Here is a 21,864-nt window from a genome sequence, read left to right on the forward strand (position 1 = left end):
CTTTTGAGTGAGGAAATATTGTTTGAGGAGCTTTTTCTAAAACAAAAGGGATATATAAAGACGTAGCTTGCAATTACGTTGGGAGACAAAATTGCGTGCGGAAGCTAATTTGAAAGATCTGAAGCAATACTTCGAACATAAGCACACAAAAAAAAAAAAAAGTCACAGAGAATAAAAGATTTAACTTGAAAAAACCCGTGAACGGGAAAAATAATGAAACCACATGAAATAATTTTGAAAGAATTAATTCATTTCCATTCAAGAGTTGAGCTTCTGTAGAGGTATACAAAATCTTTTACAAATAACCCTTAGACTTCTTCTATAATTGTATTTTATAATTTGATCCCACAAAAATAAGGTACAAATCTTAATACCATACTGCACAAAAAAATCCATTATAAAGAAAATGAGAAGAATCATACAAATTACATCACCAAAGCATCTCCACACTTTAGAAGACTCCTCTCCTCTCCTTCTCATAAGATAAATAGGAAATCCCACACACCTCAATCAACAAAACCGACGATAAGTAAAAAAACTATCCAAAATTAGTTATGGACATCGGGGTGCCACGAAGTGGCATTGCGGTGCACCAATGGACGTCGGTACACTGCATCTAAGCGCTGCAGTGTAGTGCTGTCAAATTCTGAAATTTGATTGAGTGCGGTGATATTGCCTTCCGTTCGTTGCTAGTCTCGGAGCTGGGGCACCGCGAGTATATTGTTGAGATGCTATGTAAGGAAAAAATTACTTTTTGGGGGGAGCGCGGCCCCATAGTCCCCAACAAACTAATCGCTAAGCTTGATCAACAAAATTGATGGCTTTCAGTTTACAATTAATCAGCACAATCATGCTATACATAATAACAAATTCTTATGTATTAATATATCTCACACTCACACCTAAATTTCATATTTACATGCATAACACTTTGGTGCTCTAAACCTATACATAAAAAGATGTATTTCATTTTTAAAAAAGTAATAATAATACTATTTTAATATGATAATAAAGATTAGGCGTGAGATATGTGAATACATAAGAATTGCGTGCTATGCATTTAAATGCCCCAAACAAAAATTTAACCTGCATAAAGCAGATGCGAGAAATGATGATCATCAAGAATAACCAAAGCATACTCCTCTCAGACTAGAAGCGAAATTGAAGAAGTATAGAGGCATGTAGGGTCTGCTGACATCTTTTAATGATTACAAAAGTTTGTCTAAAGAGGTCTTCTCATAGACCAAGCATCAACAAAACTAAAGAAACTTCCGGTTTCAATCTTTCACAGTCACGTTGGAGATAAACTGTGGAATTTTTTGAGTGACTCGTCTTGGTCTTATGTTATGTTCATAAGAGGTTGAATTCCTCAATAATTTGTAGGCACTAATAAATTGAGTGCCTCGTGTGAGATGTGCACACCATCTTAAAGATATTATTATGAGTGAAAAAACTGATAATATGAGGTCTTTTGTGTGTGTGCGTGTGTGTAATAGAAAGATAGATGGCGTCTGCGGGAGCTAGGGCAAGGGTGATTTGGAGGCGATTTCGGCATCCCCATGGATTTTGAGGTTCCCTGGATAGCAAGTGGCGGCAAAAGCTTACATTTCTTCTTTTAGTTGGTGAGATATTCCCTTTTTTTTCCTTATTTTGCTATTTCCTTCCGCGTTTCTCGATCCGTCATCATCTTCAAAGGAACTCCAATGGATTGTTCCTTTGCGGAAGCACTCACGGGTAATGGGGGTTCCAAATTGAGTAACACAGGGCTTTTTCCTCCATCTTTCCACGAGGCTTTACATTTTGGGGGAGATTATAATTTTATCCGAAAATTGGGAAAAAAAATTAGTAAACTTGCCAAGTTTGTGACAGAAGATGAATCTACTACTCTTGCCTCTTCGTGTCGGCACGCCTTAGTTGGGAAATTCGTTTTTGGGCATCCTAAGCTTGAAGTGGTAAGGAGGGAATTTGAATCTATGAAGCTTACGGGTTTTTGGAAAATCGGTCCCGTTGATGGGAGACATATTTTTATCCAACTATCCAACGATGAAGATTATACGGGTTTATTTTCTCGTCGTTTTCTTAAATTTGATGATATAGCTATGAAATTTCTGCAATAGAATGTGGACTTTGATCCTAAATTGGAACCTCCCATTATTCCGGTCTAGTTGAAATTCCTAGGTTTAAAGCTTCATTTATTTAATCATGAAGTTCTTTTTTCTCTTGCTGCGGCATATGGAAAACCTTTAAAAATGGATGGCCCTACTTTCTTGCTTACGAGACCTTCTGAGGCTTGTGTTTTAGTAGAAACGGGACATCACCTTTCCTTTCTTTGATGAAATTTGGATTGGCTCCGCTCATATTCTTATCCAACTATCCAGTGATGAAGATTATACGGGTTTATTTTCTCGTCGTTTTCTTAAATTTGATGATATAACTATGAAATTTATGCAATGAAATGTGGACTTTGATCCTAAATTGTAACCTCCCATTATTCCAGTCTAGTTGAAATTCCTCGGTTTAAAGCTCCATTTATTTAATCATGAAGTTCTTTTTTCTCTTGCTGCGGCATATGGAAAACCTTTAAAAATGGATGGCCCTACTTTCTTGCTTACGAGACCTTCTGAGGCTTGTGTTTTAGTAGAAACAGGAGATCACCTTGCCTTTCTTTGATGAAATTTGGATTGGCTCCGCTCATAAGGGTTACTGGCAAAAAGTTGAGATAGAATGACATTAACCTTATTGCACAAATTGTCACATGTTTGGACGTTTATCCGCTAATTTTTATCGTCTGTATCCCACATTTAAAGAATGATTCTGAGCATCCCCACACTGCAAGTGTGCAGCAAGTGTGCAGCGCATCGAGCTCGAGCACATTCATATTGAGGCTACAATAAATCCTCCAAACCTATATATTGATAAAGATGCAAATTTTCTATCCCCTGTTGATACACAGTTCCTTAATGACAATTTGGTTGCTAGCACTAGCATTGGACGTTGCACTGAACGCCATATTTCTACACAGTTCCTTAATGACAATTTGGTTGCTAGCACTAGCATTGGACGTTGCACTGAACGTCATATTTCTACATATAACTATGAAATTTATGCAATGAAATGTGGACTTTGATCCTAAATTGTAACCTCCCATTATTCCAGTCTAGTTGAAATTCCTCGGTTTAAAGCTCCATTTATTTAATCATGAAGTTCTTTTTTCTCTTGCTGCGGCATATGGAAAACCTTTAAAAATGGATGGCCCTACTTTCTTGCTTACGAGACCTTCTGAGGCTTGTGTTTTAGTAGAAACAGGAGATCACCTTGCCTTTCTTTGATGAAATTTGGATTGGCTCCGCTCATAAGGGTTACTGGCAAAAAGTTGAGATAGAATGACATTAACCTTATTGCACAAATTGTCACATGTTTGGACGTTTATCCGCTAATTTTTATCGTCTGTATCCACATTTAAAGAATGGTTCTGAGCATCGCCACACTGCAAGTGTGCAGCGCATCGAACACATTCATATTGAGGCTACAATAAATCCTCCAAACCTATATATTGATAAAGATGCAAATTTTCTATCCCCTGTTGTTACACAGTTCCTTAATGACAATTTGGTTGCTAGCACTAGCATTGGACGTTGCACTAAACGCCATGTTTCTACTGATGATAACCCAATCATCCCAACCGATGTTGCTCACTTGCTCTAAATGATACAATTCTAAATAAAATGAATTGCAGGTTAACAGGTATGCAGCTTAAACTCCCCCCTAATTTGAGATAGAATGACATTAACCTTATTGCACACATTGTCACATGTTTGGACGTTTATTCGCTAATTTTTATCGTCTATATCCACATTTAAAGAATGATTCTGAGCATCCCCACACTGCAAGTGTGCAGCGCATCGAGGACATTCATATTGATGCTACAATAAATCCTCCAAACCTATATATTGATAAAAATGCAAATTTTCTATCCCCTGTTGGTACACAGATCCTTAATGACAATTTGGTTGCTAGCACTAGCGATGGACGGTGCACTGAACGCCATGTTTCTATTGATGATAACCCAATCATCCCAACCGATGTTGCTCACTTGCTCTAAATGATACAAATCTAAATTAAATGAATTGCAGGTTAACATTTAAAGAATGGTTCTGAGCATCGCCACACTGCAAGTGTGCAGCGCATCGAGCACATTCATATTGAGGCTACAATAAATCCTCCAAACCTATATATTGATAAAGATGCAAATTTTCTATCCCCAGTTGGTACACAGTTCCTTAATGACAACTTGGTTGCTAGCACTAGCGATGGACGTTGCACTGAACGCCATGTTTCTATTGATGATAGCCCAATCATCCCAACCGATGTTGCTCACTTGCTCTAAATGATACAAATCTAAATTAAATGAATTGCAGGTTAACAGGTATGCAACTGAACCTCCCATCTAAATTGGATAACCCCATATGAAAATTCACCTCTCATGCCTCCACTAAATTATTGTATCCTTGTCGTTGGACTTCTTCACTATGGAATGCTTTTTTATCCCCCTCTATCTCATTCTTTCTTTGGAGATATTTTTTAATGCTCTTGCCCTTAGATAATATTTTGAAATTAAAATGATTGTGTGTGGCTTCGGGGTGCTATCTATGCAAGTGTGAGGAGGAATTTGCCTCACATCTTTTCTTCGATTGCCTCTTTGCTCGTGAAGTTTGGAGTTTGGTTGGAGGGTATTTCAAGATGGATTGGACTCCACGATTAAATGATCGGTTGGAGTTCAATAATTTTTTAACTGCTTGGAAAGTTGCACCTATTTATGAGGGGAAGCTGGAACCCTTTCTGTATGTCATTTTATGGTTCCTTTGGTTCGCAAGGAATGCACATAAGTATGAGACACTACCTCCTACACCTACTACCACCACTTATATTATTGCTTACTTTCTTAAAGCGTCTCGACTCATTACAATATGCTCTAATCCTCCTTCGAGGGGTAGGAGGGCCACTTTAATTAGGTGGCAACCCCCCCTCCGATAGTTGGGTTAAGCTTAATGTGGACGGAAGTTGGACTATATCAAATGCTGGAACAGATGATATTTTTCGTGATTCATCGGGTAGCTGCCTCTGTTATTTTGCCTCACCAGTTTGTGCCACTACTCCTTTAGAGACAGAGTGTTCTTCTATTTGGTCTGCTGTACAGATTGCAGTTATCTTCCATTTTCAATCTTTATATATTGAGACAGACTCCATTGCACTTGTTAACATGTTTCATAAGAACATTCCTTCTGCTTGGAATATTATTTTCTTGTTAAACATGATCTAGGATTAAATTAAAAAGCATAATATGGTTATACAAATGCATTTCATTTATAGGGAATGTAATTCCCCTGCCGATTGGCTTGCAAAGCAAGTATTGCAAAGAGTTTTGGTGGGTGTTCTGCCCCCACCTCATTTGCAAACTCTGTTAAATGGTGATATGCTAGATGTGCCTTACATTAGGCATTAAGTTTATTTTATCTGCTACATTGGATCTATACACTAACTTTTTGCATGGAGCTTTTACCGCATGTTGCTAATACTGCCCGGAGCTTTTACCGCTTTATACCGCCTGGAGCTTTGCTGCCTGGAGTTTATACATTAATTTTTACGCCTCTTTGCTACTCTCTGGTCTTTTGTGCCAGATTCAGATCTCTTTCTTGCAGGTCACTGGTTTGGGCAATTTTCTTCGTGGAGTTATTTTGGGAAATTTTCTTCGTGGAGTTATTTTCAGGTTGCACTCAACTAGATTTCAGGATTTCTTTTGTCTGGGAGAATGCTTTCAAAATGTATGATTGGGGAACCTACTGTTTCACATGCTCGTTGCTTTTTTAGAAGTCTTCTTTGGGAAAGTTCAATGCTCTATCGTTTATCAAGTTTTGTCGGGCGTTCTCTGTTTCTCTTATTGCTATTTGAGACCTTTGATTTTTTGTGTTTTGTGTACATGTCCATTTTCAGTATACTTTCTGCTTAGTATACTTTTTTGGGATCACATGTATTTTTTTGTATACTTTCTGCTTCGTACATAATTTTGTTTTCCTTTGTATTGAGTTGTAATGTGGATAGAGGAACCCCTAGGACCTTAATGCATTTCTTTTTGCTTTTAGATGGGAATCCACTTTCCCTCTCTTATTTTGTAACTTCATTTTATATTAATGCGTAGGGAGCCACGAGATGCTCTTTTCAATATATATATATTCATCTATAGGAGAAAATAAGAAGAGAGATAAAAAAATAAGAAAAAAAAATCTTATATAAAACTTCGAAAAAACTCACAAGAATTTATATCATTAAGGTTAAATCTAATCATATAAAACTTCAAACAGTCTTTAGCACAAGCCTAGCACTCTAGAGTTAATTATAATTAAGGACACCTCCAAGAGACACTCTCAATATTAGAAATGTGCTTAATTAATATCAATAAATGATTGTGTCTAAGAACAATTATCTAATAGAATAATCTATACTTTAAAATTAGTCATTCATAAAAAAAAATTTATTCATAAAGGAGAAAGTGAATCTCTATAACCAAGTGAGATAAGTATCTTTCAATGTGAAACATTGAACGCAATAACAATTACGGAATCACTGGATACTCAAAAATAATAGAATTCTCATTTGGTCGATGAGTAGAGATAGAAATCTAGAAAAAATGTGGAAGTAGCACTATCAAGTTTTTATGAATATGCAATTTAATCTCATGACATCAAAGTGTGAAAATAAAATTTGATTTGTTTGACAAATAATGTCTAGGAAATGGATTGAAAAAGTATAAGACTTGCAACCATTAGTAGTATATAGAATGCCTATAGAAGAAAAAATGACATGGTTGAATTTTATGCAACTAGAGCTATTCAAGAGTACTTACAATCAAGTCTATGTCAGTGCTTAGCATATTAAGACTATTGGGCTAATAAAGTAGAATAATGATTATACAATAAAGCTATATTCTAAGGAATGTCGAGAAAATTATTTATCATTATGAGAAAGACTTCTATATTTATCCAGGCATAGCTAAGTTATGATAGTACATTAGCGATTTGGAGTTTTAATTATCAATAAACTCTATTATATATCATTTAAGAAATACAAAGTGATTTTTTTTTTTAATTAAAAAGCCGGTTCAAAGAGCCTCAATTTTAAAAAAAAAATCTTAGATTAATTTTAATCTATTAATTAATTTATTACAGTTCACAAACAAAATTTTATCCTAAGAGCTTACTATATACCACTTAAATCACAAAAAAATTCACACAAATAATAGACAAAGAAAATGCAATCAAGCAAGTAATAAATGAATAAATAAATAAATAAAATCATGTGTTATGATTTTATTGATGCTTCATTTATGCTTTATTTCAGTGAGATTTAGATTATAGCAACTTCTTCGTAATTGTATATAGAAAAACATGCATATTAAATAGACACACAATAAATTTCTCATAAGATTGTTAGACCATTGAATGACATTAAATTATAGTAGAGGAGCATATATATTAGGTTATTGCATGATTTGTAGCTTCTTATTGCATATCATTGCATGAATTTTAGAAAATAATTATGTACAATCAGTTGCATAATGATTTATCTATGAAGTTATTAGACTAGTGAAATATATTTTGATGCCATTAAGCGTGAATTTATTCATTAGCAGATACATGTAAGGCGTTGCATAAGATGAAAACATATGTTATGAAAGAATGAAATAACTTATATATGAATGCTTGTATGTACATGTTAAGAGAAAATATTCACTCTCTAATGGTACAGACAGGGGACACCAGTGTACCCACTTGCATAGATGTTTTTCTACCACCCCAGATAATTATGATATTAGATCACTAACCGCTATTCCGCCGGGAGAATATCGGTCAGGGGCGAGTAGAAAGAGTTTATCACCCTAGACAACTGTATCAAATATATGACTATGACAGTTCTGTTATAAAAGATATTACAAACAGGAGAAAAATGATCATTTGTCCAGAAACAGCTGTCCCACAGTTCTTTTCAATCAGTTGAAACAAATAACCGGTCAGCTTCCCCGCAGCAGCTTCCTGCAACTGCCCCAAAAAAACTCGAAATTATCAATCTTCTGTTTAGTAGAAGGATCAACTAAATTTATTTGATTAGCATTTATAAGAAAAGAAAATTAATAAAAACTAATATTTTTAGCCAAAAATTAAGATAATTCATAAGATTAGTAATTCCATGATTGATGAAATCTCAAATAAAATTCTTAAACTATAATGAAGCAATACCATAACTAATTAATGGCTTATTCATTGGCTCAAAAGGAAGAATTAATGGAACGATCAAGTTTGGGCAAAGAAACATTCACAAGTTCCGCTAGAATAACCATCATACCCATCTCAAATTTCATATTCTTCATTCACAACTTCTTCTTGAGGAGATAACTTTTTTTCTCCAACATTTGCTTCGGTTTCTCTTTCCTACATTTTTAAAGGATGTTCTAAAAGATCATTTTTCGGAGCATTCAACTTAGACTTAAGAATAATTGTCATTCAAAAAAGAGAAAGTTGTAGAGCCTAAGAGAGGAAGAAGATGATGAAATGAAACAACATCCAAATGAAAGCTTTATTCTCACATTTATATACTTGTGAACGCAAATGTGTATAAAAGGATAACATCAATGCACAATTGACATGACAATCAATCATGAAAAGATGACTATAAAAAGTATATTACTAATACTATATAAAGCATATTTATTATTATTTTTATATAAAGTATTTTACTAATTCTATATTCATTGTACAAGGATGAGAAAAATAATTAACTCAAAAGTACAAAATAAGAATTCTTCAAAAAAGGAAGTCGAAAAGATGCAGATAATCCTCCATTTTTATTTAATTAAAGTTAAAAGAAAAACATACTCTCATTGTATTATATTTTGGAGTTAGCTTTCAAGAAATTAAGATAACTATAGAATTAAATTTATATCCAAATCTCAAACTTTGGCTCAAGCTAAATTAGCTTGGTTCAAGATAACTCTGCTGAGTCAGAACAATAAAATCATGAACTTTCCAAGGCTATTATACAATTCAATTATTAAAGCTATCATGAAGTAGCTAGGATATTTTTGAACTCACCAAAATCTTGTTGTACCACTCAAAATATTTACGAGCCATGACTTATTTAAACTGTAATAGCCTGATGTCACAGACTAAGTTATCTCTAGTCACCTACGCGGCTTTAGCGCTCTTCTTTGACACTAAATTAGTCTATCCTTCACAATACTTGGACTTGAAGAAGAGTAGGGAGAAGTATTGGAGAAAGAAATACTACACTAAGAAAGAAAGATTAGAAAACTTAAATGCTCGGAAGCTTGGAAGGTTTTCTTGGATGGATTCAAATGAGGGGATGAACTCCTATTTATAGTCCTCTAAAAGTCTAAGGGAATATTCTAGAATAGCCTAGTTTCTAGAATGTTCTCTATTATTCATTTATACATATATATAGCCCTAGAGCTTTCTAAGTTTTTCTTGAATTCCCCTTCGAGCCATTCCTTCTCATATCTTCTAGAATTGGGTGGAATCTTCTAGAATCCCTTGAATTGTTCTCTATAATTTGATTTTCTCTGGAATCTTCCATCTCATGCTTATCTTGCCAATTTCTAGAGGATAGTGGAGCGTGACATTCTCCCCCACTTAAGCTCACAATACCCTCATTACGACTTCCTCGGATCAGTTTCCTTCGTTTGCTCATGGACTTGACAAACTTCGATTTTTTCCTTTGGTGGGATAGGGGATGGTTGTCATGCAGGAAGACTTCATGACTGACAACTCAGCCGTTGGCTCCAACCTAATAAGATGATTCTTCTCCCTCATTGGAGGTTGTTCTTTTAGTAATTCTTTAAGAACTTCCACCACTTCCCTTGGTATGCCTACTTGGGGCTTTGCCTCTTCATTGGGGTTGTGAAAAACAACAAAGTAACTCCCCTTATCTTTTGGAAAACACGTATTGAATTGCATGGACGATATCATTTTGAGTTCTTGCCTGTTTGTCCTTGTTATTGGTACTAAGCAAGTTTAATTAGCTTTCATGATGCACATGATATTGGTGAAGGGCATTAGGAACGCTCTTGCTTGATCCTAGAAGTTTATTCCTAAAAACAACTTTAAAATCATACATGAGAATGACAGAAAATTCCAAGGTACCTAACCACACCCCAATACTAGCTATTCCATGGATTGGTCTTTCTGCTAAATTGCCTATCTTGATGGAGCCTCCTCCTCTAGTCATCTGCAAACCCAATCTCTTTGCTTCCCCGACGGAGATGAAGTTATGGGAAGCACCCGTGTCCACCATTACTCTAATGGTTTTCCCACCTATTACCATCTCCACAAAAAGTAACCCCTTCGCTTGGGGTTTTGCTGGAGCATGCATCCCATTCAGCAGTTGTATAACCCCTACTTGTGCCGTCGTATCACCACCTTCTTCCTCTTGATGACCTGCAAGAAGAAAGTTTAGAGCCTTCTTCTGAGGACAATCCCTTGTCCAATGTGGTCAATCACAAAGGAAACACTAGTTATGTAGTTTAGTTTTGTCATTTTTAGGCTTCTATTTGCCTTTTGCTCCGGATTAATCAATTCGTGGCGGGTCTCTTCTTTATGTTGATCCTTATCTTTCCACTCTTTGACATAGGTACTCTTCTTATCCTTTGGCTTTGTGGGCTCACTTGAGTAATCAACTAGGCTTTTGGCAACCGCGATTGCAGTGACAATATCTTGCACTCTGCGCCTCCTAAGCTCAACCTCTGCCCACTATTGGAGTCCATCCATGAAGTTGAAAAGAGCATTGTTGTCTGACATGTCGAGAATTTTAAGAACCAAGCTTGTGAACTCCCTAATGTATTCCCGAATTGATCCCTCTTGCTTGAGCCTTCACAATCGGGTTCTAGCCTCATCTTCCACATTCTCGGGGTAGAATTGTCTCTTTAGCTCCTTCTTAAAGTCATCAAAAGTGAATATGGTGCACATACCTTTCTCTATATCTCCTCACCATCTTCTCCACCACAAAATAATAATGTATGAAAGATAAAAAGCTGCAAATTATAATCTTGTCTCTTCACCCGTAATCTCCATCGCTCCGAAATATTGTTGAAGTCCTCATAAGAAGTTGTCTACTTCCTTCCCATTGCGGGCTCCACCAAAATTCTTTGGTTTTGAAACTTCAATCCTCTTGGCTTCGAAAGTATGCTGGTTGGTGGGTGTCACTAGTGTCTTCTTACATAGCAAGATGTCTCCGCACATTTCCTCAAAACTAGCACGTACGCCGCTCATCTCTTCTTCTCGGGCTCTTTGTACCTCCTGGAGCCCCCCCATCAAATTCTCTCTCATACATCTTAGCCATATGGTCTCTTAAGGACTCCTCCAGTTGGAGCATCATACCTCTAATCGTCGAGTGGATTGTGATGTCCTCCTCCTCAAGTCCATCAACCTTTTGACCAAAATCATCTTTCTGGGCATCCATGTCATTCATTGCCTCCTTCACCCGAGCAAAACGCGAATCAAAGTCATGCATGATCTCTTTGAACCTCCCATGTGGTTTGGATGCAGCAGGATCTCGTTGCTCATAACGACCTCGCCCTTGTTGAGATGATTCCACATTAATGGCCTCAGACTCCATTACGTGCTCTATGACACTTTTTGCCATACCTTCAAACCGAGACTCTGATACCAACTGTCATGGACTAACTTATCTCTAGTCGCCCGTGCGACTTTAGCGCTCTTCCTTGGCACTAAATCAACATATTCCTCACAACACTTGAACTTATAAACACAAAACACTCTAATAAGAAGAGTAGAGAGAAATATTGGAGAAAGGAACACACTACTAAGAAAGAAAGATTATAACATTTGAATGCTTGGAAGTTTTTCTTGGATGGTTTCAAATGAGGGGAGGCTCCTATTTATAGTCATTTCCAAGTCAAAGGGAATATTCTAGAATAGCCTAGTTTCTAGAGTGCTCTACACTATTCATATATACATATATAACTCTAGAACTTTCTAAATTATTCTTGAGTTCTATTTCGAGCCTTTCCTTCTCATATCTTCTAGAACTGGGTGGAATCATCTAGAATCCCTTGAATTGTTCTCTACAATCTGGTCTTCTCTGGAATCTTTCATCCCATGCTTGTCTTGCCAGCGTGACATTGAGCTCAGACGTTAATTATTAATTAGCAATTCTTAAATCAAGTTGACGGCTTCTTTTCATTATGTCATTAACTTATACTAGGTAATTTGGTAGCTATTTTGGCCAATAAGCTGGTGATTTCATTCAAATTAGTTATTAATAACTCTAAATGCAATTAATCCACATGTCTCATATTTTTAAAGCAAACTGTCAATAAGTCCTGATATGTGCTTCTTTAATTTATGAGGCTCAGTAAATATTCTTTTATATAAGATCAAACTTTACCAAACCTATATATATATAGAGTCAAGGGTAGAGCCTGATTAGGTAAATTTTGGTGCTCAACTCATTCATATAAAATCCCAGACCTTCTCACTCTAAACACTTTCTCTCTCTATTATTTATTCTCTTTCTTATTAACATGCTAATAAAATTTTGGGATACCCACAAATAATTTTAAATCTAACATTCTATAAGTTAATAATTCTTATGGCATCATCATCACCTTGAAGAGAGGCGAGGGAGGGGTGATAATGGTAAAATGTAAAAAATATTAGAAGTTGTCAATCTCACATGTAACAACACTTGTGATCCAAGCCATGGTTTATAATTAACTTTGATACTACAGTTATACCATACACTAATGACAAACATATCTGGTTCAAGTATGTTCTTTTTTCCTCTTTCTCTTCTTCAACCTTTTGTCTTCTGCTTCTTGTTACTACATTTTCCTATAACAACTTTGTTTTAGGATTTCACAACAATTAGAGCATAAATGAAGTGAGTATGAGCGCACTCTCTCTCTCTCTCTCTCTCTCTCTCACACACACACACACACACACACATAACCTCATAAATAAAATATACGTGTTTAAAGATAAATATTTTTATGTCTACATAAAGATTATTAAGGTACCATTAAGTTGAACGTGAGCTAATAAATATGATCCATTAAGAACAACAAAAAATAAACCTGTTGTCCTATTTATTTCATATTATTTTCTATTTATATATTTCCTTTTATTTTTGACTAATTATAGGAGTTTCTGTTTTTAGTTTATTTGATTTGATTCTTATAATCTTGGAGACATGAGTGTTATTTCTTTCCTAAGTTAAGATTCTAGTAAGTTGTATTTAAGCCAACATTTCATATCAATAAAATTATTCTGCTCAATTCTCCAAATCTACATGACATTAGAGTCGGGGATCTTACCCTAACTGTCGGAATTTCTCCCAACAGACCTCTAGCCATTGGAAGTCCTAAGGATCTTACCCTATCCATTAGAACTTCTCCCTGCAGACCTGCAGAGGACCTCCTCCTTGCAAGCCTATAGCCAGCGAAACTCCTCCTTGCAGTCCTATTTTCTCCCTACAGGCCTTTAGTCATCGGAACTCCTCCTTGCAGGCCTATAGCCACTGGAACTCCATCCCGCGGGCCTATTTTCTCGCTGCAGGGAGACAGGACTCCTTCCCGGTACTCCCTGCAACCAGAATTCTTTATTGCAGTCTCTCCTCTTGCCAGAATTCCCTCCTACATTGGAAAACTCCCCTACAGATTACCAGATGTGGAGATTGACTCCTTACGTGCCTCGACGACCAATCCTCTCCTTTGGGTCTGTTGAAGCCATGGCTGATTCCTCCACCTTCAAGCATTCTTCTGACGTTGTTCTTGATTCCACTAAAGGTTCGACATCTACCAAAATCCCTTTGCAGACCTCAAGACCTGAACAACACATGAATTTCATGATTACCACTCATAAATTCAGTGGTTCTAATTTCCTTTGGTGGTCTCAAGCTATTTCATTGTTTATTAAAGGTCAAGGTAAATTTGGTTACCTCACGGGTACGATTCGAGAACCATTGAAGACTGACTTAGCATATGTTGCGTGTGAAGTGGAAAAATCCATGGTTTTGTCTTGACTAATTAAGACCTCTATTAGTTATTCTTACCAATTTCTTCCGTCTGCAAATGTCCTCTGGACTGCCGTTCACGACACCTATATGGACTTAGATAATTTTGGACAACTCCATGAAGTTTCTAATAAGGTTCGCGAGGCTAAACAATGATCGAAGACAGTGACCCAATATTACAACTTGGTTGCTTTATGAACGGAATGTGATTTCTACTATAACTACACTCGGGACTCTCCCACAGACCTCTCCCTCTTCCATAAGATTTTGGAAAAGAATTGCATAAATTTTTGGCTAGCCAGAACAAGGATCTTGGTGAAGTTCATTGTCGTATACTCGGTTATGACCCTCTTTCTTCAACCCCGGAAGCACTCACCGAAATCCCCCGTGAAGGAAGTTGGAGACTTATCATGTTGGGCAACTCAACTTTTTCAGCTGAGCCGTCAGCCTTGATCTCCAACAGTACTCCATACTCTACCACATTGTCTCGAGTCAATCACTCCACATGTGATTTTTGCCATAAACCATACCATACTTGTGAAAAGTGTCAGAAGCTCCACGTGAAACCGACAATTAAGGGTGCGTTTGGGGAGGCTTATTAGCTGCGGCGGTGTTTTGAAAACGCCGCCAAAGTGTTTGGAAGAAGCGTTCAAAATGCTTATTTCAAAACTCCATTTCTCTGTTTAACTAAACGCGTGATGCAGAAGGAGCCCCACGGTTGGCGTTTCCTTCAGCATTTTGGCGTTTTTGCCCCCTATCGCTCTACTCAAAAACCTTCACCCATTTCCCCTTCCTCCTTGCTTCGCCCAAAATCCCTTGTGATCTAAACCCTAGCGATATGATCGCGATTTGAGCTAGCCGATATACACTGTTGTCCCTCTTCAAGTTTACCTACCTGCCGGCTCCGCCAACTTTTCCTCTTCCGGCGAGCTACCACCAGCGAACTCCTCTCTCCGACGACGCTTCGGCCAGGTACTCATCCTCCCCTCTTCTTCTTCTCCTTCGCGCATGTCAGAGAAAGAAATGAGAGATTTCGGGTAGGAGCAGAGATTTGCATACATACCACTTAATTCTTTTCATTTTACAACAAATATATAAAAAAAGAACTTTTTCAAATATACCACTCAATTTATGTCTCTTGGAAAAAAAAGAAAAAATTATAAAGGTTTACATACATATCACTCAATTCCTGTGTATTTGTTTACGTACATATCACTCAATTTCGTGTACTTATTCTTACACATTTATTCACGTTTATACCATTCAATTTTGCACATTTATTTAAGCACATATCGCCCAATTTCAAGAATTTATTCTTGTATATTTATTTACATATATACCACTCAATTTCTATATTTAAAAAAAATCTGCAAATCAGTTATTTACAAAACGCACAAACCAAACAGCTAAACAACTTATCCATAACAGGGGCAACATGATCATTTATTTAAAATCAGTTGTTTTTCAAACGCACAAACCAAACAGTCAGCTAGCTTATCCGGATCAGCTGTTCATCAGTAGATAGCTGCTTATCAGCAGATTATCAAGATAAGCTGCTTATCAGCATAAGCTGAATAAGTTGCAGCTGCCCCAAATATACCCTAAGTCTTCGGGCAAATATACTGCTGCTAAATGTCTCGATACGACCTCAAAATCCAGAATAGTTCAAGCAACATCTACTCGGATCATTCCCGACTCGCTAGATTCTATTAAGAGTCAGTTGGAACAATTGATTAAGTTGTTTGATTCTAGTCAAATCTCCTCCGGCTCGTGACCTCTCATATCCGTCAAGGAAACAAGTGGATTTTTTTTTTGTTCTTTGATGTGTCCATCATAAAAATATTAGAAGATTTTCTATTTAAATGATTGGATAAGACATTTAAAGAATAATATAACTCCCCAAGAAGAAAAACTATTACCTTAAAAATAAACCTAATTATTCAGATGATAAAAATCTTTTAAGACTTATTGTCTACATAAACTAGGTTTTTCCATTACCTTACAGGTGTAAGATAAGGTTTATTTGATTCTGAGGTATGATATCCCTACTAGGGGAAGCCTTCATTATTTAATAACATCTCCAGAGCTAATAACTCAAAATAAAATTCTTGATCAAAATAATCACTTCTGTTATTCAGATTGCACGGTTGAACTTTCAAAGTTGAAATTCTAAAGGTATTGGAGGGATCCAAGTACAAAATTTTGAAAAGAATTAAGCTCAAAGGATGAGATTTACAATCCAATGATGATGTGTCATGGAAGGGCCCGAGGAAAAGGATTTGACCATCCAGGGATGAAGGTTTACCCAGAAGACTTAACATTGAGTTAAGGTTATGATAAACTCAAAAGAGGATTAAAAAGGGGTTAGAACAAGTTGGTAGGAAGACCCTGTTCGGGAGTTCAAGTTTGGAAGTTTGATGTTGGTTTGATTTGAAAGATTTGGTTATGAACCAGTTGAGTTTGAAGGTATTCTTAAACTAAAGGATAGAATTGTATAGAGATAGAGGTAAAACCTTAATGTTGAGATAAACCTAGACTCTACCAGAAATCAAAATAGGTGGACTAACCTAAACATTGTGAATAACGCCACCCAGTTAAGATGCCCGTGGCTTTCCATCATTTCGGATGCGTTGATGTTCTTCATAGTCGTGTATGATAGAGCATTGAATAACATAAATTGTGAGTTAACAATATAATTTTTCAATAACAAAGAGAATATATCAAGGATCATAAGCAAGCTATTATTTTTTTCTATTTCACTTGGATATATATGCTTACAAATGATATTCACTATGAGGTGTTTGGGTGTATGAGTTCAGTAAGTATACAGTGTTAAATGGTGAGCTATCTTCTACAATAATCGAAGCGTCGGTAAAATAAAAATTATGTATATCATATGAAATTATAGTGAAGTGATATAATCAGTTATCATTTAATTTTATTGGATGATAACATGATTTTTAATTTTGAAAGATTTAAGTTTATTACTTAAAATAATGAGGATGTTTATGTGAAATAACTTCAAAATGAAGATTGTGGTGCAAGTGGAGAGATGCCTAATGATTACGAGCTGAAAGAATATTTCAAAGTCTTAAATTTAATAGAATTACAATTAGACTAAATTATGTTGAATGTATTTGAATGTTCAATAATAACAAAAAATTGATATATTATTTAAACATAGCCAAAATGTGAATGTGAATGAGTGACAAAATTAAGAAATATAAGTTTAAACATGATCATATGCTAAAATATTTTGCAAAATGACATGATATATGAACAAAAAATAATCCTTAGATTTACTATAGAGCAAGATATAATTATATCCTACGTCTTTTCTGGAAAACTCCGGTTACTGTTAAAAAACTCTAGTTATTGCCAGAAAACTCCGACAATTGTCGGCGATGAAAGAGGGTAAGAGTTCAAGAAGGGGATCCGGGTTACCTGCGGGCTGCGGGCCTCGAGAGGAGAAGACGGCGGGCTTCGAGAGGAGAAGGTGGTTGTAACCTTCAAATTTCTGCAATAGGTGGTAAAGGATAATACGAGAAAATGACGGCTATTGCCGGAAACCTCCATCTACTGGGATTAGGGTTAGGGTCGCCTGGTTTGCGGCAGGTGTCTCACGAAGGTGAGATTGAGCGCGGGAAAAAAAAAAAAAAAAAAAAAAAAAAAAAAAAAAAAAAAGGAGCCCTTAATGTAAGAGACCTCCGAGGCTATGTCCAAATTCAATCTTTTATTTTTATTAGCAAATTAACTAATTTAAACATATAAAATACCTATTTTGAAGATTTTGCCCCTCCATCTTCTCTGCCGTTTGCCTCTGATTTTCATCTACGCTCCCATCAACATTCCGATTACCGATGTGAACGATTCCTCACGAAAACAAAAAAAGAAAAAAAACAGTGAAACTTGACTCCAAGGCACCCAAACACGAAGAGAGAGGACTCACAATCTTTAGCTGAGCAATCTCTTTGCTCATGAAATTAAAGTCCTTCCGGAGAACGTCGAGCTCGTATTGCCCTGGAAAACAAGCGGATCAAAGTCGTAAATTCTCAAATAGCAAAGTGAAATTACGCTAGGGCCATTCCTTGTCGAGCGGATGACCTCATCGACGATGGAAGCGCTGTGACTCCATAGTTCCGAATCATTGCCCTTGTCCTCGCAGAAGAGATTAATGTCGAGCCTTCTAACCCTTTCATTCTGTAATTTGTTTCCAAAAGAAAAGGAGCGAGAAAGCAAGCAATAAACCTGCGAGCGACGGAGAAGGAGTGCTGAAGGGCAAAAAGATAAGAGGGAGCGAGGGGATGATCGAAGGAGAAGGTAAGTTTGGCAGCTAATGGAAGCCAGTGGAATTTTTCTCCATCAAACGGGTAAGGCTGCAGAGGTTTTAACTCACTAGGGCCTTCAGCATAGAACCTAGAGCACACATTTTATTGAATTGGAGCAGCATATGTAAGATTTTTTAGTAAATTATCAAGGGTGCAATAACTCTTCAATAACTCTTCAATACTCTTCAATAACTCTTCAATAACTCTCAATAATTTTTAAATAATCTCTACAATTTTACTTCAATAACCTCCTATAATAACCATTATAATAACTTCCACAATTTTACTTCAATAAGTTTCTACAATAACCTTTATAATAACCCCTAAAAATTTCTGTTTTTTATTTCAATAATTTTCTACATTAACCCCTAATAATCTCAAATAATCCTCTAATAACTTCTGCAGTTTCATTTCTCACACTAACCCTCTAATAACCTCCTAATAATCTTCTAATAACATTTGAGGTTTCACTTTAATAACCCTTAACATGATATAACACACACGACGATATATTATTAGAGTCCGCACGTAGAGCTACAACGACGATAAAATTTTTTTCCACTAATTAAGAAAATGATTTTCTCCCTCCAAACTATTGCCAAGTAAAAATTACGAGTGTACATAAATCGGTCTAAAAGTGGCCCCAACTGCCCAGGTGGCGCTATTTAGTTGTGTAATCTTTCCCACAAACAAGTAATATTATTACATCAAGATCCGAACATTTGGAGTCCAATAATATGACGCCATGTGTCTAAGTGGTCCCACCATTCTTAATCTCCACTTGCGTTGGACTCCTAACCCAAACTGCAACGTTCCTTTTCATTCTATAACCTATAAATATATTACATGAAGTATTTCAGGAGGTTATAACCGCATTATACTCAACCCCCACCCCCCCCCCCCCCCCCTTCTCTCTCTCTCTCTCTCTCTATATATATATTATATGAATATGAACACAGAATTCGAAGTACAGCTACGTCACAGGAGGTTATAGGGTATAACGCGCGCGGTATTTTCTCGTCTTCTCTGCAAAATATTTTGGTGCAGTCTTTGTTCTGTGAACATTCAAGTGGATTGTTTCGAATTCTTCATCTATTTTGTCTTGGTAAGCGGTATCGATCCCAGATCTAAGCAGGAAAGAGGCCGGAGAAGGAAGAACACCGGCGGTAGATTGGGTGGTGCTATTTGAGCCAAAGATGCGGCCGGACTCTGGCGCCGAAGGCGAAGAGAAATGGCTGGCTGAAGGCATCGCTGGTCTCCAGCACAACGCCTTTTTCATGCATCGCGCTCTCGTGCGTGCTTTTCTCAAACCCTAATCTTTGGACATATCAATGTCTATTTCTTCTTTCTCGACTGATTGCTTAATTTTGTCTTGATTGTTTTCGAAGGATTCCAACAATCTGCGTGACGCACTTAAGTACGCAGCCCAGATGCTCTCCGAGCTGCGCGCCTCCAGGCTCTCCCCTCACAAGTATTATGAGCTCTGTACGTGATCCATGTCCATTTCGTATTTCTCAATTACTTTTATTTTCTCTCTCCTTCTCTCTTTCTCTTTCAATTTAACGTTGCTGATCTGCTTTCCGAAGACATGAGAGCATTCGATGAACTGAGGAAGCTGGAGACGTTCTTCAAGGAGGAGACCAAAAGGGGATGTTCGGTGATTGATCTTTACGAGCTTGTGCAGCATTCTGGGAACATTCTGCCTAGGCTGTAAGAAAAAGTCACGCTTAGAGCTTTGTTTAGTTTGGTTCGCATCCGCACAACATATGAGCTAAAATATTGAACTCATTATTCGTTATAGCAACTCCATGAAACGTTGGGTTTTAAATGATTCTGCTGCAACCATTTTTTAAGCTTTTGAGCTTCATGGTTACTTTTATTTCCCTTTATTTTGATTTAAAGAATAACAACTTGGGAACTTGTATTTTACTTTTGTTGCTTCCATAGTTTGTTTTCGAAATAATTGCAATCCTTCAGTTCCAACTGTAAAACAATTTCAGCCGTCTCTTGCTAGCACTTTTCCAATAAAATCTGTTTCTTTTTTAATTCTTGTTGAACTTCAGTATTTTAAGTACTAGATGCTATTTTTTTTTCCATTATGCTATAAATTATGCCTCGTTATATTACAGGTACCTCCTTTGCACAGTCGGATCAATTTATATAAAATCAAAAGAGGCTCCTGCAAAGGATATCCTTAAGGATATTGTGGAAATGTGTCGGGGTGTACAACACCCTGTCCGGGGTCTCTTTCTGAGGAATTACCTCTGTCAGATCAGTAGGGATAAGTTGCTTGATATTGGTTCAGACTATGAAGGGTAAGAAACTTGGGATTGTCATTTATATTTTACCTTAGTTGTTGCTTTCTTTTCTCTTTTTGCTCTATAATATCTTGCGCTAAATCTTTTCCTCTCTTCATGTAGCATGACATTTTAGGGAAAAGTGTTTTCCAGATGCAGATCTTGGATGTGATGCACAAGCACACGCATAAATGATCGAAATTTGAAGTTCACTAACTCTTCAGCAAAACTTCATGTCTTTTGATAAAAATAAGAAAAAGAGAGCATTAAAATTTACTTCAGATGTTAATTTACATCCAAATCTGAGTATTTGTAATCACTTTTAAAATTGAAATAAAACTGCACAATGATTAATATATGCAGCAAGAAAGAAAGCTACATTGTAATAGATTTTATACCAAATATTGATTACATATATAAAGATCAATCATAATGTTTATGGAAGAAAAAGAACAATGATTGAAGACATTGAAGTTTATTCAGGCCACATGCTAATATAAAGAGAGTTTAATGTGGAAATTGTAAAACATTCAACCAACATACTAGTTCGAGAGAAAACATGGAATTTATTGAATTATTAAGTTTCTCTTACATGCCAACACGCTCTAATTTTTAATAAAAGTGAGACCCAAAATTAGTAGTTTTTACAATTCCATAACCTTGATAAAAGCAACATTTTCTTATTCTAGCCAGCATTAATAAATTTTTGGTATATTGGTATTGTATAAGATCATTGCTAGTAATAGTCTCACTGAACTTTAGAATGTAATTACTCACCTTAATCTCAAGCAGACTTCTTTATTTATTTAATCCTCCAATTTATTATATAATCAATCTTTTACTGGCTTCAATTCCGAATAGCCTCCTTCCACACTTTTGAATAGGCTCCTTCCCCACTTCTTAATTTAATTAATCATATAATTAATTCTAATAATAATATAAGCTTTAACACTTGTCTTATGTGCTTTCAGATTAATCTCCTCCCTCACTCACACGCTTCACCAACCTCTTCTCCTTCTAAGTCGAAATCACTCTTTCTTTGAGCTCTAATTTCAATAAAGCTTTCCATTAACATCAATTAATTTAAACACACACACACACACACACACACACACACACACATACACACACACACACAC

The 21,864-nt window shown here is 36.3% G+C and overlaps 1 protein-coding gene and 2 long non-coding RNA genes across 14 annotated transcripts in view; 2 read left to right on the forward strand and 1 right to left on the reverse strand.

The window, feature by feature from the left end:
• Positions 1 to 312: 312 nt before the first annotated feature.
• LOC110022319 lies at positions 313 to 18,519 on the reverse strand. Of its 6 annotated transcripts, none has more exons than XR_002293768.1 (4): positions 18,205 to 18,519; positions 17,877 to 18,120; positions 17,545 to 17,701; positions 313 to 701 (listed from the first exon to the last, which is right to left on the reverse strand). It is a non-coding gene; the product is annotated as an uncharacterized LOC110022319 (long non-coding RNA). The 6 variants fall into 6 exon arrangements; XR_002293765.1 differs by having other exon boundaries at positions 17,545 to 17,719; XR_002293770.1 differs by having other exon boundaries at positions 313 to 795; positions 17,545 to 17,719.
• LOC110022340 lies at positions 3,099 to 4,507 on the forward strand. The gene is made up of 2 exons (XR_002293775.1): positions 3,099 to 4,133; positions 4,419 to 4,507. It is a non-coding gene; the product is annotated as an uncharacterized LOC110022340 (long non-coding RNA).
• An 879-nt stretch (positions 18,520 to 19,398) lies between the features above and the next one.
• LOC110025024 (vacuolar protein sorting-associated protein 35B-like) overlaps positions 19,399 to 21,864 on the forward strand; it is a 58,888-nt gene continuing 56,422 nt past the window's right edge. For 5 of the 7 annotated variants that reach the window (XM_020725289.1, XM_020725259.1, XM_020725298.1 and 2 more), the window contains exons 1-4: positions 19,405 to 19,720; positions 19,817 to 19,913; positions 20,015 to 20,138; positions 20,558 to 20,743. In XM_020725289.1, the coding sequence (XP_020580948.1) occupies positions 19,625 to 19,720; positions 19,817 to 19,913; positions 20,015 to 20,138; positions 20,558 to 20,743 (503 nt within the window). In that variant the 5' untranslated portion in view covers positions 19,405 to 19,624. Of the gene's footprint in view, positions 19,721 to 19,816; positions 19,914 to 20,014; positions 20,139 to 20,557; positions 20,744 to 21,864 lie in introns of all 7 variants that reach the window. The other 2 variants (XM_020725268.1, XM_020725277.1) reach the window with 2 other exon arrangements.

The sequence above is a fragment of the Phalaenopsis equestris genome, unplaced genomic scaffold (assembly GCF_001263595.1).
Source record: "Phalaenopsis equestris unplaced genomic scaffold, ASM126359v1 Scaffold000002, whole genome shotgun sequence".
NCBI lineage: Eukaryota > Viridiplantae > Streptophyta > Magnoliopsida > Asparagales > Orchidaceae > Phalaenopsis > Phalaenopsis equestris.